The sequence below is a fragment of the Aedes albopictus genome, chromosome 2, assembly GCF_035046485.1.
Source record: "Aedes albopictus strain Foshan chromosome 2, AalbF5, whole genome shotgun sequence".
Taxonomy (NCBI): Eukaryota; Metazoa; Arthropoda; class Insecta; order Diptera; family Culicidae; genus Aedes; species Aedes albopictus.
Window position 1 is genome coordinate 354056924 of NC_085137.1, and position 13904 is coordinate 354070827.

Sequence of the window (13904 nt, forward strand, 5' to 3'; positions counted from 1 at the left end):
AAATATTATAAAATGCCAATTTTGGTTATTTTGGGTGCACACTGTTATCGCCCTGACCACATCAGTTTTAGTGAATATGGATTTTTAAACAATTCGACATTCTGGACCGCCCCCTCAGGAAGCGAAATATTATAAAATGCCAATTTTGGTTATTTTGGGTGCACACTGTTATCGCCCTGACCACATCAGTTTTAGTGAATATGGATTTTTAAACAATTCGACATTCTGGACCGCCCCCTCAGGAAGCGAAATATTATAAAATGCCAATTTTGGTTATTTTGGGTGCACACTGTTAACGCCCTGACCACATCAGTTTTAGTGAATATGGATTTTTAAACAATTCGACATTCTGGACCGCCCCCTCAGGAAGCGAAATATTATAAAATGCCAATTTTGGTTATTTTGGGTGCACACTGTTAACGCCCTGACCACATCAGTTTTAGTGAATATGGATTTTTAAACAATTCGACATTCTGGACCGCCCCCTCAGGAAGCGAAATATTATAAAATGCCAATTTTGGTTATTTTGGGTGCACACTGTTATCGCCCTGACCACATCAGTTTTAGTGAATATGGATTTTTAAACAATTCGACATTCTGGACCGCCCCCTCGGGCAGTGGTGTCATCGTGGTTACTCCAAGTTACTCACTGAGTAACCAGCTCTTCAGTTCAAAAAAATATTTTTTTTTTCAGGATGCAAAATATAATAAAATACCAATTTTGGTTATTTTGGGTGCACACTGTTAACGCCCTGACCACATCAGTTTTAGTGAATATGGATTTTTAAACAATTCCACATTCTGGACCGCCCCCTCAGGAAGCGAAATATTATAAAATGCCAATTTTGGTTATTTTGGGTGCACACTGTTATCGCCCTGACCACATCAGTTTTAGTGAATATGGATTTTTAAACAATTCGACATTCTGGACCGCCCCCTCAGGAAGCGAAATATTATAAAATGCCAATTTTGGTTATTTTGGGTGCACACTGTTAACGCCCTGACCACATCAGTTTTAGTGAATATGGATTTTTAAACAATTCGACATTCTGGACCGCCCCCTCAGGAAGCGAAATATTATAAAATGCCAATTTTGGTTATTTTGGGTGCACACTGTTATCGCCCTGACCACATCAGTTTTAGTGAATATGGATTTTTAAACAATTCGACATTCTGGACCGCCCCCTCGGCTGGACCGCAGTATGGCCATTACTTTGAGGGTTCGTTCGGCATGGTTGTTTTGTTTTTGAAAATTTCTACAGTAGTTTCATTGAAATTTAACCTGGGATTTTTTTTCCTATAATTTGAATTGCTATTCCTTTTTTTCAGCTGTTTCGCATTTTTTAAGGCAATTTTATCGTGATTATTTTTTTGAATTCTTAATGATTTTATTGTATTTATATTATTTGCTTCCGAATATTGCTGAATTGGAAATTCATAAATTCTCAACTGGACTTGTGCAAAGAAAACCCTATATAATTCACGAAAAACTTCCTGAAAAATCCTAAAGAAATTACCGGAAAAAAATCCATCAAAATTACGTTAGAACTTTCAAAGTAGTTGCCAAAACAATTTATATAAGCATTACCAGAGGAACACGTGAAGAAAATATTAAGGCTTTTTAAAGAAATTGGTTAAATCCAATCTCAAAATAAATTGCCAAAATACATTTTATAAAAGTTTTCACAAACATTCACAAAAAAAATTCTCAAAGAATTTTCCGAAATCATCAAAATTCGAAATTTCAAAAGTAACTTCCGTAGAATCATCGTGCAAGAATTTTAAAGAACCACCAAAGTTTTTTTTAAATAAATTCCCGAAATTTGCAGGATCAATTTCCAAAGAAATTACCGAAGAAGTACCCAAAGTAATAATCGAAGTTTCCAAAATTTGCAAAGGAGTTGCTGATGGAATGCCCAAATAAATTAATAAATAAATTTTCAATGCAAGTAACACCGGAACTGCCGAGGGTATTCTGAAACCATCTGCTGCAGGAGTTCCTTTCACAATTACTGGAGAAATGTAGAAGAAATTGTCTTAAGAATTTTCATTAAAATTATAGAATCGATGTATAAAAGAGCTTCTAATGGAATTGACGATGAAATTTTCAAAGGATGCGTGAAGGTGTTTAGTAGCAAATTCCAAATATATTATCAAATAAATTCTTGAATAAATCGCCGAATGAGAACCAAAGATATTACCGAAGACATTAGCCAAATCCAAAGGAATTACAGAGCGATTTACAAAAGCAATCTTAAATGAAATAAATTGCAAAACAATTGCCAGAAATATTCCCTGAGGAATTAGCTTAGCTTAGCTTAGCTTAGCTTAGACTGACTGCACCTATGGTTGCTATTCCGTGATTGACCCGAACCAATGACAGTTGCACAATGAATCAACTGAATAATTGACTGGGAGTGGTCAATATTCTCACTGTGCACGCTTCAGAGACTCTCTTTAACAGTACAATAACGGCGCCGGCCACGTCCTTGCAGTCAGGTTGGAAGAGGGAAGGAATATTAGTAACAACCTTTGTTAAGTGAAGGCCCGCGTTTACCGCTGCGACTCCACCAAAGGCTGCAGGAAGGAGTGTTTGTTTGTAGTAAAGGTATCGTTGGGTCTGGATTCACTTTGATAAGTAATATGACCTTCGTGTCATGCTGGTTGCCGCGCTATTGTTTGCTTTACGCGGAAAGTAAACAATCGACCACCCACGTCAGGTGATCACTTAATATTTCGAATCGAACCGCGGAAGCTAGTCGCCAAATATTTAACTGCAAATGACACGACCGAACATGCAAGCTGACGCACTATTGTTCACTTCATATGAGAAGCAAACAACTGATCACCCACGTCAGGTGATCGTTCAGTGTAGCTACAAAAGACGCGACACAACGAAATGCTCATTTCCGAATAAAAATAAGAAAAATCGAACGACCGAAGTAAAAGCGCGCGACACCGGCACCCGGACGAAATCTCATCACATACTTCACTCCAGAAATATTCCCTGAGGAATTACCAAAAAATGTTTTGCCGTATGTTTGATTTGTGTATTCGAAATTTACGAAGCTGAAATTTTGACTGATTACTACAATGTTGGTTTTACGTAAGTCAAAATTTCAGCTTTATACAGCATTTCGTTCACCAGATATACATCAATCCAGTCGAAATCGAAATTTGGTGCGAGCATCAGAATCCCGAAGAGAAAAATCAAAGTTCGCTCGCACCAAATTTCGGGTTTCAACTAAATTAATAATATGTTCATGAAGCTTCAGAACGAAACTCAGAATATTCGAGTTCAAATTTTGTAGTTTTAAGAATCATACTCACAATTTCTCTGTAAAAGTATTTTCATGTACACGTGGTAGTGTTTAACGAATGAAACAAAAACGCTGTTGCCGTTAATGCAAAAATTTATCCTGATTTTGCAATTCCAAGTAGGCTCAGTGTACCAGTTATGGCTATAGTACCTCAAATTCGCCATAGTTGATTTTCAACCTTTAAAGATACAAATCAACAAGAAAAAATTCGTGAACAACAGATCACGATCACAAAAGATGATTGCAATCATTCAAACTTCACAATTTGCTCAAATTATGGTAGAAATAAATCATTTTCGCAAAACGCAATCGAGTTTTCAAACCTTACATGATGGGATAGTGTTGAATCAGTACAACGGTTTGAATTTTCAAAAAAAAGCTGATCTTTAAAATATGTATAGCGCGTTTCAATTTGCGGGTTTGTTTTTTCCGCGACGCTGTATATCATTATGCTAAGAAATTGAGGGTGGATCGGTAACACCTTTTACAAAAAAAGCAAAACAACCCGCGAAAGCCACTGAAACTGGCACCCCCTAGGCACCCCCTAGGAAAAAATCCTAGATACGCCAATGGCTGCACGTACACTGTGTTTACAATTTCAGCTGTCACCCCCATCGCGATATGTCCTCATGGATTGCCTTATTTCTCCAGTTTTTTTTTCCAGGAGTTTTTATTTGGGATTTCTCCAAAAGCTTCTCAAAACATTTTTTTTAAGAAAAACTTCAAGGAATTTCTTTAATGGTTTCTCAAAGAATTCCTATAGGAATGCAAACTTTTTTTTCAAAAGATGCGGTTACATTCTGTCAAAAACACTTCTAGTCCATTAGAAATTCAGAAATTTGTCCAGAAACTTTTTCAGAAATTATTGCTTGAATGTCCCCAAAGGTCCCTTCAGGTATTACTCCATTTATTCAGGAATTTCCTCGTTCTACATATTACAAAATTCTCAAGATATTTTTCTGAAAGATACTCCAGAGGCTTCTCCAATTGTTCAGGATTTTTTTTTTCCAGAATTTATTTTCCCAAGGATTCCCTCGCTAATTCCTGCAGAAAATACTCCTGAGTATATTTCTCATCAGATTGAAGAATTTGTAAGGTGTTGTTTGCTTATTTGTAAATTTATTCACGACACTTTACACCAGAAGGGTGCATTTGTGTCAAATTTGCCAAGATGTTTTATGAACGCCTGCAGATTTCTTCAGTTGTTCTCTAAAGAATTCCTACATGATAGGTTTTGTTTCTTCATGACTTCCTTCAGAAACGGTTTCAGGTTTCAGTAATTTTTGTGTACAAATCTCTTCAGAAATTGTATACGAAATATTTCTAAGAATTTCTTCTGAAGAATGTTCAGGAGTTTTTACAAGAATTGCTTCAAAAAACCCTCCAAGGATCCCTTAGAAATTTATTGAGGGATTACTTCAAGATTTGCACCAGCGCCTTTGTCTGTGATTTCTGCAGACATTTTATTTTATTTGCAAAAACGAAAATTAGAAGACACAGCAATTTGATTAATTGAGAGATTTAATTGTGAATTTTGTTCTGGTGGGATTCGAACCCACGACTCCGTATTTGCTAGACCGGCGCTCTTACAAACTAAGCCAGGCAACAATTTTGCGGAGTAGAAAGCCAAACTGAATTTGTAATTCCTTCAAAATTCTTCCATGGTTTTCTGCAGGAATCCTTTACAGAAGTATTTCTCAAGTATTTCTTGAAAAACCCCTTGGAGGAAATTGTGGAAACGACCGACTGATAGGCGGAATTTATCCCTCTATCTACAATTGGCTTTTCGGTCCGGAAAATTATGAGCGGGCGATTCTATTACATCCGACGTTTTGGCCCTTGGTTTAAGCCTTTTTCAGGGAGGAATTTTCGAAACAAACCAGGAGAAAGAATAATGAAGACCAGTTTCTGGATAGCTCTGTGGAAGGACTAAAAAAAAACCTTCACTGAAATTTCTGATGAAATCCCTAAATTTCTGAAGAAGTCCTTGACATAAAAAAGACCATAATGGAATTTCAGAAGGAACCCCTGCATAAAATTCTGATAGAATCCTTGAAGGAGTTTCTGTAGAATCCGAATCCCTGTAAAATTTATAGGAAAAGCATTTGAATGAATCTCTGGAGGAATACCTGAAGAAATTCCAGAGAAATTCTTGAAGGAATTCCCGGAGGAATTTATGAAGAACTTCCCAGAGAAATACCTCGAGACACCTCTCGGGAAAATTTCTGAGAAAGTTTCCTAAGGGGCCGTCCATATACCACGTGGACAACTTTAGGGAGGGAGGGGGTTGGAGAAAAGTCCACGCCTGTCCACGGAGAGGGGGGTGGGGGTCTGTGAATTGTCCACGTGGACAGCATTGCTTCAAGAATAAAAATTGTTCATCAACGAAACAAATCATGTATTTTTAATGTGCTTCTCTTTATAACAGATTTAACCAAACACATTTTTGGGAAAGAGATATTTAGACCCGTCATAAACCCATCATTTCAGTTTCAAAACGGTTCTCAAAACTTATACAACACTATGTATTAAGTTTTTGAAATGTTGCTTTGGTGCACCTTTTGTTTTTGGTAAAGGGTGGCTTATTCACCAAGAAATAAATTTTGGTTTTACATAAAAAAAATTACCAGCCGAACTTCTTGAAAAAATATCAGAAATTCTGTATTACCTAGTATTTTTCTTCAAAAAGAATTCCAGAGTTTCATAATTAAGTACTGATCATTACAGTTTAAAGCTTGTATTCGAATTTTCGTTGAAGTTCTGAGGGACTTTTTAATGTTTTATATCAATTATTTAAAAAAAACGCAAAGTTCTACGATATTTTTAGAAATGTTCAAGATTTTATAAATTCTCAATTTTTCTTCTCAAAAAAATGTCTTATATTGCAGACTACATCTCAAATTGGACTATCACACTTTTTTTGGTACTTTTGGTAAAGTGTGATAAAAGTGCATATTTGCCTCGGATCGTCTCGACGTCTTCGGTGTACTTTTTCCTCCATTTACAAGGAATAAGTGCACCGAAGACCTCAATTCGATCCGACGTATCCCTGCGCTGTAATCACACTTTGAAGGTGTGTGCACACTATTGTGTCAGTCCAATTTGGGGTGCAGTCAGCAATAAATGTCTGATTTTCTCTAAAGTAGAAGAGTTTTATAAGATTTAAGTCCTTTCGCTTTGAGCTACAACACGCACCTTCGAAATGGTGCTGCATTTCTTTAATTCCAAAAATCGTTGGTAGTTTTCAAAATGTCACCACATTTATCATCCCAACAAAAAGTCCAACAATATGCTTACATTCAAAACAAAAAATGAAAACACTCAGACCAATAAACCAATGTTTGAAATACAAGTTACTTTCAAAAGCTATACAATGTTTGTAATCATAAAAAATGAGACATACCTAATTTACATAGAATAAATCATTCTTCAAAAAAAAATATGGTATAAAATTTTTTGTTTGTTAAAAAAATTACAGTATTTTTTCTGATGTCCACGTGGACATGTAGGGAGAGGGGGAGGGGTCAAGCAAAAGTCCACGCTTGTCCACGGGGAGGGGGGAGGGGGTCAAAAATCACGATTATTCTGTCCACGTGGTATATGGACGGCCCCTTATTGTTGTGTATTGTTATGTTTTTGTAAGAATTTTCTTGTCGGGATTCCAATATCCCAAATAAAGCTTTTCTTATACATCTGCTGGTGCAAAAAGTAGAATATTCACAAAGTAAATTTTGCTGAAATTTGTAAGGCCGTAAAAAATAAAGATCAAATAGGCGACTTTCCAATATCACTAAAGAGGTTTCTCATAAAAATGTGCATTGGCGTAACTAGGATTTTTTCCTGGAGGGGGCCCAGGGGGGGCCTGACTTGAGATGAATTTTAAGCGGGAAGGGCACCCGATATGTGAATATGCAAATCAGTATTGTAGTTTTAAGTAATCAAAATGACTGTTTAATATTTGTTCATTAAAATCGAGTATATGAGTACGAACAATTCCTCCAAGATTTTTTTTCATAGCTTAATTCAGTGATTCCATCTTGGCTTTTTCCATTTTACTTAGATATTCTTAAAAAACACTCCAAGAATTGCTTGAAAAATTTGTACAAAAAACCTTTAGGGATCCTAGTTTTTTTATGTGTATTAACGAGATTTTTAGCCCTAGGCTAGTTCATCTCGGGCCCACGCTTTATTTCCCTTCCAAAGGAAGATCTCACATTTTGCGAGTTTGTCGGGAGTGGGATTCGATCCCTCGGCGTGATAGTCAAGTGTTCTAACCATCCCACCAGGTCCGCTCCACTAGGGATCCTAGTATTCCTTCAACAATGACTGCAGACATTGATTTCATTTTTTTATCCAGGAATATTCCTACAAAAATTCTTCCAGGTATTCGCTAAGAAAGCTCTCCTGAGATTCCATAAAGAGTTCCTAATGGGGCTTGCTTCCGGGATTCCTCATCGGGTTTCTTCAGAAATTACTTCAAGAGTTCCTCCAGGGATTCACCGGAATTTTCTTCTGTTATTCTTACAAAAACGAATTCCGAGATTATTTTAAACATTTCTAGAAGAACTCTTATTGGGATTCCATCAGAAACTCCCGCAGGAATTAATCCAGGATTTCAGGATTTCCTCAGGAATTTCAGCGGTTTCTTCAGTATTACTCCTGAGAATTCTTCAGAAAATCCTCCTGGAATTCCCTCAGAAATCGAACTTTGTATTTCATCAGGAATGAATCTTGAGATTCCTCCAGGAACTCCTTCGGAAATTCCTCCCGGATTTTTTTCAAGAATTATTCCAGGTATTCTTCCTCTTCCTCCAGTTTTTTTTTTGCAAGAATTCCCCCAGGAATTCTTCCAAGTAATTCTCTAGAAATTCCTCTAAGCATGCCTCCAGGAATTTCTCAAGAGGTTACTTAAGTATTACCCCAAGAATCCCTTCAGAAAGTCCTCCAGGAATGGATCCAGGAACTCCCATAGGAATTCCTTTAGAAATTACTACCGCAATTCCTTCAGGAATTCCTCCTGGAATTCCTCCAAAAAATCCTCTGGGAATTCCTCTAGAAATTTCTCTTGGATTTTCTTCACAAATTTCTCTTGGAGTTTCTTCAGAAATTTCTTTTGGAATTTCTTTAGAAATTCCTCCATTAACTGCTTCCAGAACTTCTCTCGAGATTCCTCCAGGAATTCATTCAAGAATTCTTCCAGTGATAGTTGCAAGGAATTTCCACAAAAATTCCTTTACAGATTAATCCAGGAATTCTTCCTGGGATTCCGCAAGGAATTTATCCAGAACTTCCTGCAGGAATTTGTCCAGAACTTTCCAGGCATTCCTCCTGAGGTTTCTCCAGAAATTGCTTCAGGGATTCCTCCAGGGATTTTTCAAAGAATTTTCCCAGGGATTCTTCCAAGAATTTCTCTAGAAATTTCTCTAAGGATTCCTCTAGGAATTTTTCGAGAGGTTTCTTTAGAAATTTCTCCTGGGAGTTTCTCCAGCAATTCATCTAGAGATTGCTTCGGGAGTTCTTCTAAAAACTCCAAACTCCACTAGATTGCTCCCAGAATTCTTCTGAAAACTCCACCAGGTACTCATCTAGAAATGTATCCAGAGATTACTCCAGGCATTAGTCCAGGAATTTCTCCAGGGATTTTTCAAGGCAATTCCCCAGGGTATCCTCCAGGGATTTCTTAAGGAATTTCTCGATAGATTCCTCCAGGAATTGATACAGGCATGTCTCCAGGAATTTATCCAGGGGTTACTCCAGGCATTCCTCCAGAAGTTCCTCCAGAGATTTCTATAGGGATTCCTCCAGGCATTGATCCAGGATTCCTTCAGAAATTATTACCGCATTTTCTCCAAGAATTTATCTAGAAAATCCTCCAGGGATTCATTTAGAAATTACCCCAAGAATTCCTCTCGGAGTATATCTAAGAAATATTCCAATAGTTCTTCCAGGGATTCCTGAATGATTTCCTCCTGAGATATCTCTAGGAATTCCTTCAAATATTTTTTCAGGAATCCTCCAGGAAATCCTCAAGGGATTCTTTTAAAAATTTCCCCACAAATTCTTTCTGGAATTTATTCAAGAATTATTCCAGGTATTCCTCCTGGCATTCTTCCAGAATTTCATCCAGGCATTTCTCCAGGGACTCCTCTAGGAGTTCTACCACGAATTTCACCAAAAATTACCCCAGGTATTTCTTCAGGAATACTTTCGGTAATTTATTCAGGAATGGATCCAGAAATTCCTCCAGGAATTTCTTCGGAAATTCGTACAGCAATTCCTTCAGGAATTGTTCCGGGAATTCCTCCAGAAATCCTTCCAGGGTTTTCCCCAAGAATTAATCCAGGAATTTCTTCTCCGAGGTTTCCTCTACACATTCCTCCAGGAATTATTTCATGGATTCCTCCAGAAATTCCTCCGATGATTTCTCCAGTAACTCTTCCAGAAATTCCTTCTGAAATTGCTCCTGTAAGTCTTCCAGAAATTCCTTTGGAAATTTCTCCTGGAACTCCATTAGAAATTCCTCTCAGAATTCCTCTAGGAATTTCTCTAGGAATTTCTTTAGAAATTTCTCTATGAATATATTCAGAAATTTCTCCATAGATTCCTTCCAGAATTCCTCTAGAGATTCTTCCAGGAATTCATTGAAGGAATTTTTTCCTTCTTTTGAATATAGATCGTTCTTTCTAGTATAATTGCCAAAATTATTTCTGGCGCTGAAACTACTGATATCCAATTTTTTTTCCTTCTAGGCTATATAGGCAAATAATTTGAAAATGGTAAAAGAACATATCCGTGTTTCCAGTTTCATAACACTTGAATTGCACTTCATTCCTGATGGTCAGGTCATTCGTCCCTATAACATTAGGTCTAATTGTCTTCGGCCTAATGAAAAATTGTTGAGTTTATTTCGAATATTTTTGATTTTACTATATTTTTTCTTAATAAAATTGCAGAACGGACTATTTTTTGTCCAAAGAGTTTCATATAAATTTGATTTCAATGAAATACGTCTGATATGGTACGTCTGATATGGATCCAGAGGCACGTTCTCCTCCATTTGGGAAAAATCTGATATGGGCTTTCATATATAGTTTTAAATAATATTTTGAAACAAATTTGCCCATTTCAAATTAATGGGGAATTCTTTTAGATTTCAAATGCCAGTTTTAATTTCTACATGAGTCGGCATAAACATTTCTACTAACCATCACATCTGTGGACCAGATGTGTAGTGCGAAGAATTTAGATGCTTCATTAAGTGAAATTAACAAAACTCGCTACGTTTCACTTAATATCCTACATCCAATGTTCAATAGTTTAGACACCGACAGTTCTATGTCAACTCAAACGAAAAAACGATTAATCAGAATTGTCCCCTGAAGAAGACTCTAATACGAGTCGAAACGTTGGGAATAATCTAAAACTATCGTTTTAATTCCCCAAGACTGCAGTGCCGAAATTAGTAGCTCTATAAATTAATATATTATTGAAAGTAAAATAATGCAATGATATCGGGTGAAATGGTTCACTTTTTAAAGTTTTTAGCGATCAATTTTTGAACAGTTTCCGATACAATCAAACTCAATGCTTTAAAGCAAGTACGTTCATTGATTTCATCAGTCAAAGTTATTGTTATTTAAATGTTTTATTAATTCCGGGTCTCCAGTTAGCCTAGTGGTTAAGGACAACCGTCTTGAAATCCCGCTTAAACAGTGCATCAGAATTTCTGACGCACAAATCTCAAGAAGCAAGCTTCAAACAACAGTAAATTATGTTATTCTGTTCTTGCTCACTTGTAATAAGTTTAAAATAAGAAGCTCAGATGCGCTGGTTTTGTTTACCTAGAGATTTGTGCTTTCAAAATCGTGAGTAGGTGCCAAAGTCGGCCATTTTGGGATTCTAACAAGTCTGTTCTTAAGGCTATGGATCGCCAATCCGCAGACGACGGGTTCGATTCCCGTTCCGGTTGGGAAAATTTTCTCGGCTTCCTGGGCATAGTGTATCATTGTACTTGCCACGCAATGTACAAATTCACGCAATGGCAAGCAAAGAAAACCCTTCAATTAATAACTGTGGAAGCGTTCTAAGTTGGAGAGAAACAGACCATATTCCAATGCGATCGTCGAGCCATAAAGAAGAAGAAGAAGAAGACGTTCGCCATCCGCCAGGTGTTGCAGAAATGCCGCGAATCGTTTTTTCATCGTTTTAACATAGGCGTATGATACAATCGATCGAGAACAGCTACGGCAGATTATGCACAAATATGGATTCCCGGATAAACTGACACGATTGATCAAGGTAACGATGGATCGAGTGATGTGCGCAGTTCGTAGTTCCGAAAAACCACTTTTCTGCATAAATGTTAATGTTAATACCCATTTGATATTAAAATCAAGTTTAGCGATTACTAGAGCTAAAACATTGATTAGATTACAAGTGGTAGTCGAAATACGCGTATCTGTCAAAGGATAAGCAAAATAGGGCGGAATCAATTAGAATGTGCATTATATGTGCGTTACTACTAAGGTAACAAGTGTTTGAAGTTGTCTTCCAAAATCCAAAAATATTATTTGAGAAAATGTTAAATTTAACACAGAAATATGAAAAAAAAAATCAAATATGAAAAAAAATTGTTATCTCATCATTCAATAATCCTGCAAAAACAATGCGAAATTCCTATTGCGGATAAAATTTAGTTAATTTCTTCTTGACTTTACGTCAAATATGATCAATTTAATTGTAGATTTCTCTGCGTGGGTAACATGTTTTTGGATTGATCCTATATAAAGATACATACTATCAAATACATTTGTTGAGAGTAACAATTATACGTTGCGATCACATCGAAAACTATCACTATCGTTCTAGTTGCTTGGATTAGGGAAAAATGCGATGTATTGATTGATTTGCAAATCACTAAACTCATTAGTTCACTTCTGTAAAAAAAACAAACCTAACTTATTCGAACGGCATTTTGTTTTCTCTTTATGTGTTTTGCCCTTGGGTCAAATAATACTTATTATTTATGTCTTCCTCGTTTGTTGAACCGATCTGCGAAGATGTCCAGCAATCCCAATTGACACAAACACCTGCCAGTAGCGAATTTCACTACTAGACCATTCATAGAATCACTCCCATCATATCGTGGGGGTTCGTCGCTTGTATCAGAAGAATGTAGCATATCAACAGGTAATTATGTCAGTGACCTGCTATTGAATGGAATTCTTCCTCTGCTGCCCCTGTGATGTGCTGTTTGTCTCTTTGATGGCGATCTTCTTACACTTTCTTTCTTCTTGTTCTTTCTTCATCCCCGATAGTCACCTCCAAATGCAATGAAGCTGGCTGGCAAAGACACGCAGAGGGTCCCGACGAATCGTACTTACGTTTTTTCTTCTTTCCCCGCCGTATCCGAACGGGGCACAGGAATGCCATAGCTGGTGGTGGTCACTACACGTTCCGGCACATTTTAGAGGGGTTTTTGGGCAGAGAATCGCGACATGAACCGATAAAATTGGTAATTTCCTGGTAATTCACGGTCCGCGGATAGAAAGGAATTTTATTTTTACGAGACTGCTTTTGACTAGGGTATACGTCACTTGCGCCTTGAGGAATTTCGAACACTGACTGTCGAGCTGCCCATGACAGACGTTGTCTTATTGGAAGTGTGCGTGCACAAGAGGTCTGCGTGAGACCACTTAAGGTTTGTGTCTTCGCTTGCGACAAGGTCCACAGAGAAACTAGAGGAAAATTGTTTTGCTTTTTCAAGGGGTCACATACCTTGAGAACCCGAAAGTGGACTATTTTTCATTATATTTTAAACATGTATTTTAAACATGTTCAATTGGTCAGGGTTCTGCTAAACCGAACTAAGCGCCAAAAAGTTTATTCTGGGATAATTAAGTTTAAAGTTCAACAACTCACAAATTAACAACAGCTAAGATAATTTGAAACTTTTCCGCACACATGTAGCTTACAAGCCTTTATTAACCATCAGAGATGAAGAATACATGTAAATTATTTGAAATCATTGATATAATTACATTTAATTTCTCAGTACTTTGCAATCAGTTCACTCTGGCTGAACGAAAACATCGGAATATGGTATATAGTTCAGTGTGGCTGACTGTGTTTCTTTGTTTCAGAGAAAACCAGTCGGCTTGTGAAAAAAAATCTTGATTTTCCATCGTCTGAAGTTGAAGTCAATATCACTCACAATCCTTAACATGAATCAGAGAGGACGCGTATAGTATAGTAGCACGGAGGTCTCAAAATCGTTTGAAATATGAACGGCGGAAGCCCTCCCAGCTCAGCAATTGCCACCCATGTTGTTTTTATAGGCTATGCATTGTGCAGGCACAGAGCAAGAGTGATTATGTCAAATGATGTCCTTGCATGTCCTGAGGTCCTAAGATGTGAAAGTGGAGCAATTTGTGTACTTCAAATTTATGATGGTCGAAGAAAACCATGAAAATGTTCTGCCAAAGTGAACCAAGACAAAACAAATTTCAAAAATACGAAAAAGATTCGAACTTGGATCATTTGAGTGATAACCAAGCGCGTTACCTCTAGGTCATTTAACCTAGC

At 37.1% G+C, this 13904-nt stretch overlaps 1 protein-coding gene across 1 annotated transcript in view; it reads right to left on the reverse strand.

Moving 5' to 3' along the window:
* LOC115263138 (SH3 domain-containing protein Dlish) overlaps nucleotides 1-12948 on the reverse strand; it is a 30905-nt gene extending 17957 nt beyond the window's left edge. The window contains exon 1 of the mRNA XM_062852755.1: nucleotides 12704-12948. Coding sequence (XP_062708739.1) covers nucleotides 12704-12752 — 49 coding nt within the window. The 5' untranslated portion in view covers nucleotides 12753-12948. The remainder of the gene's footprint in view (nucleotides 1-12703) is intronic.
* Between the last annotated feature and the right edge of the window lie 956 nt (nucleotides 12949-13904).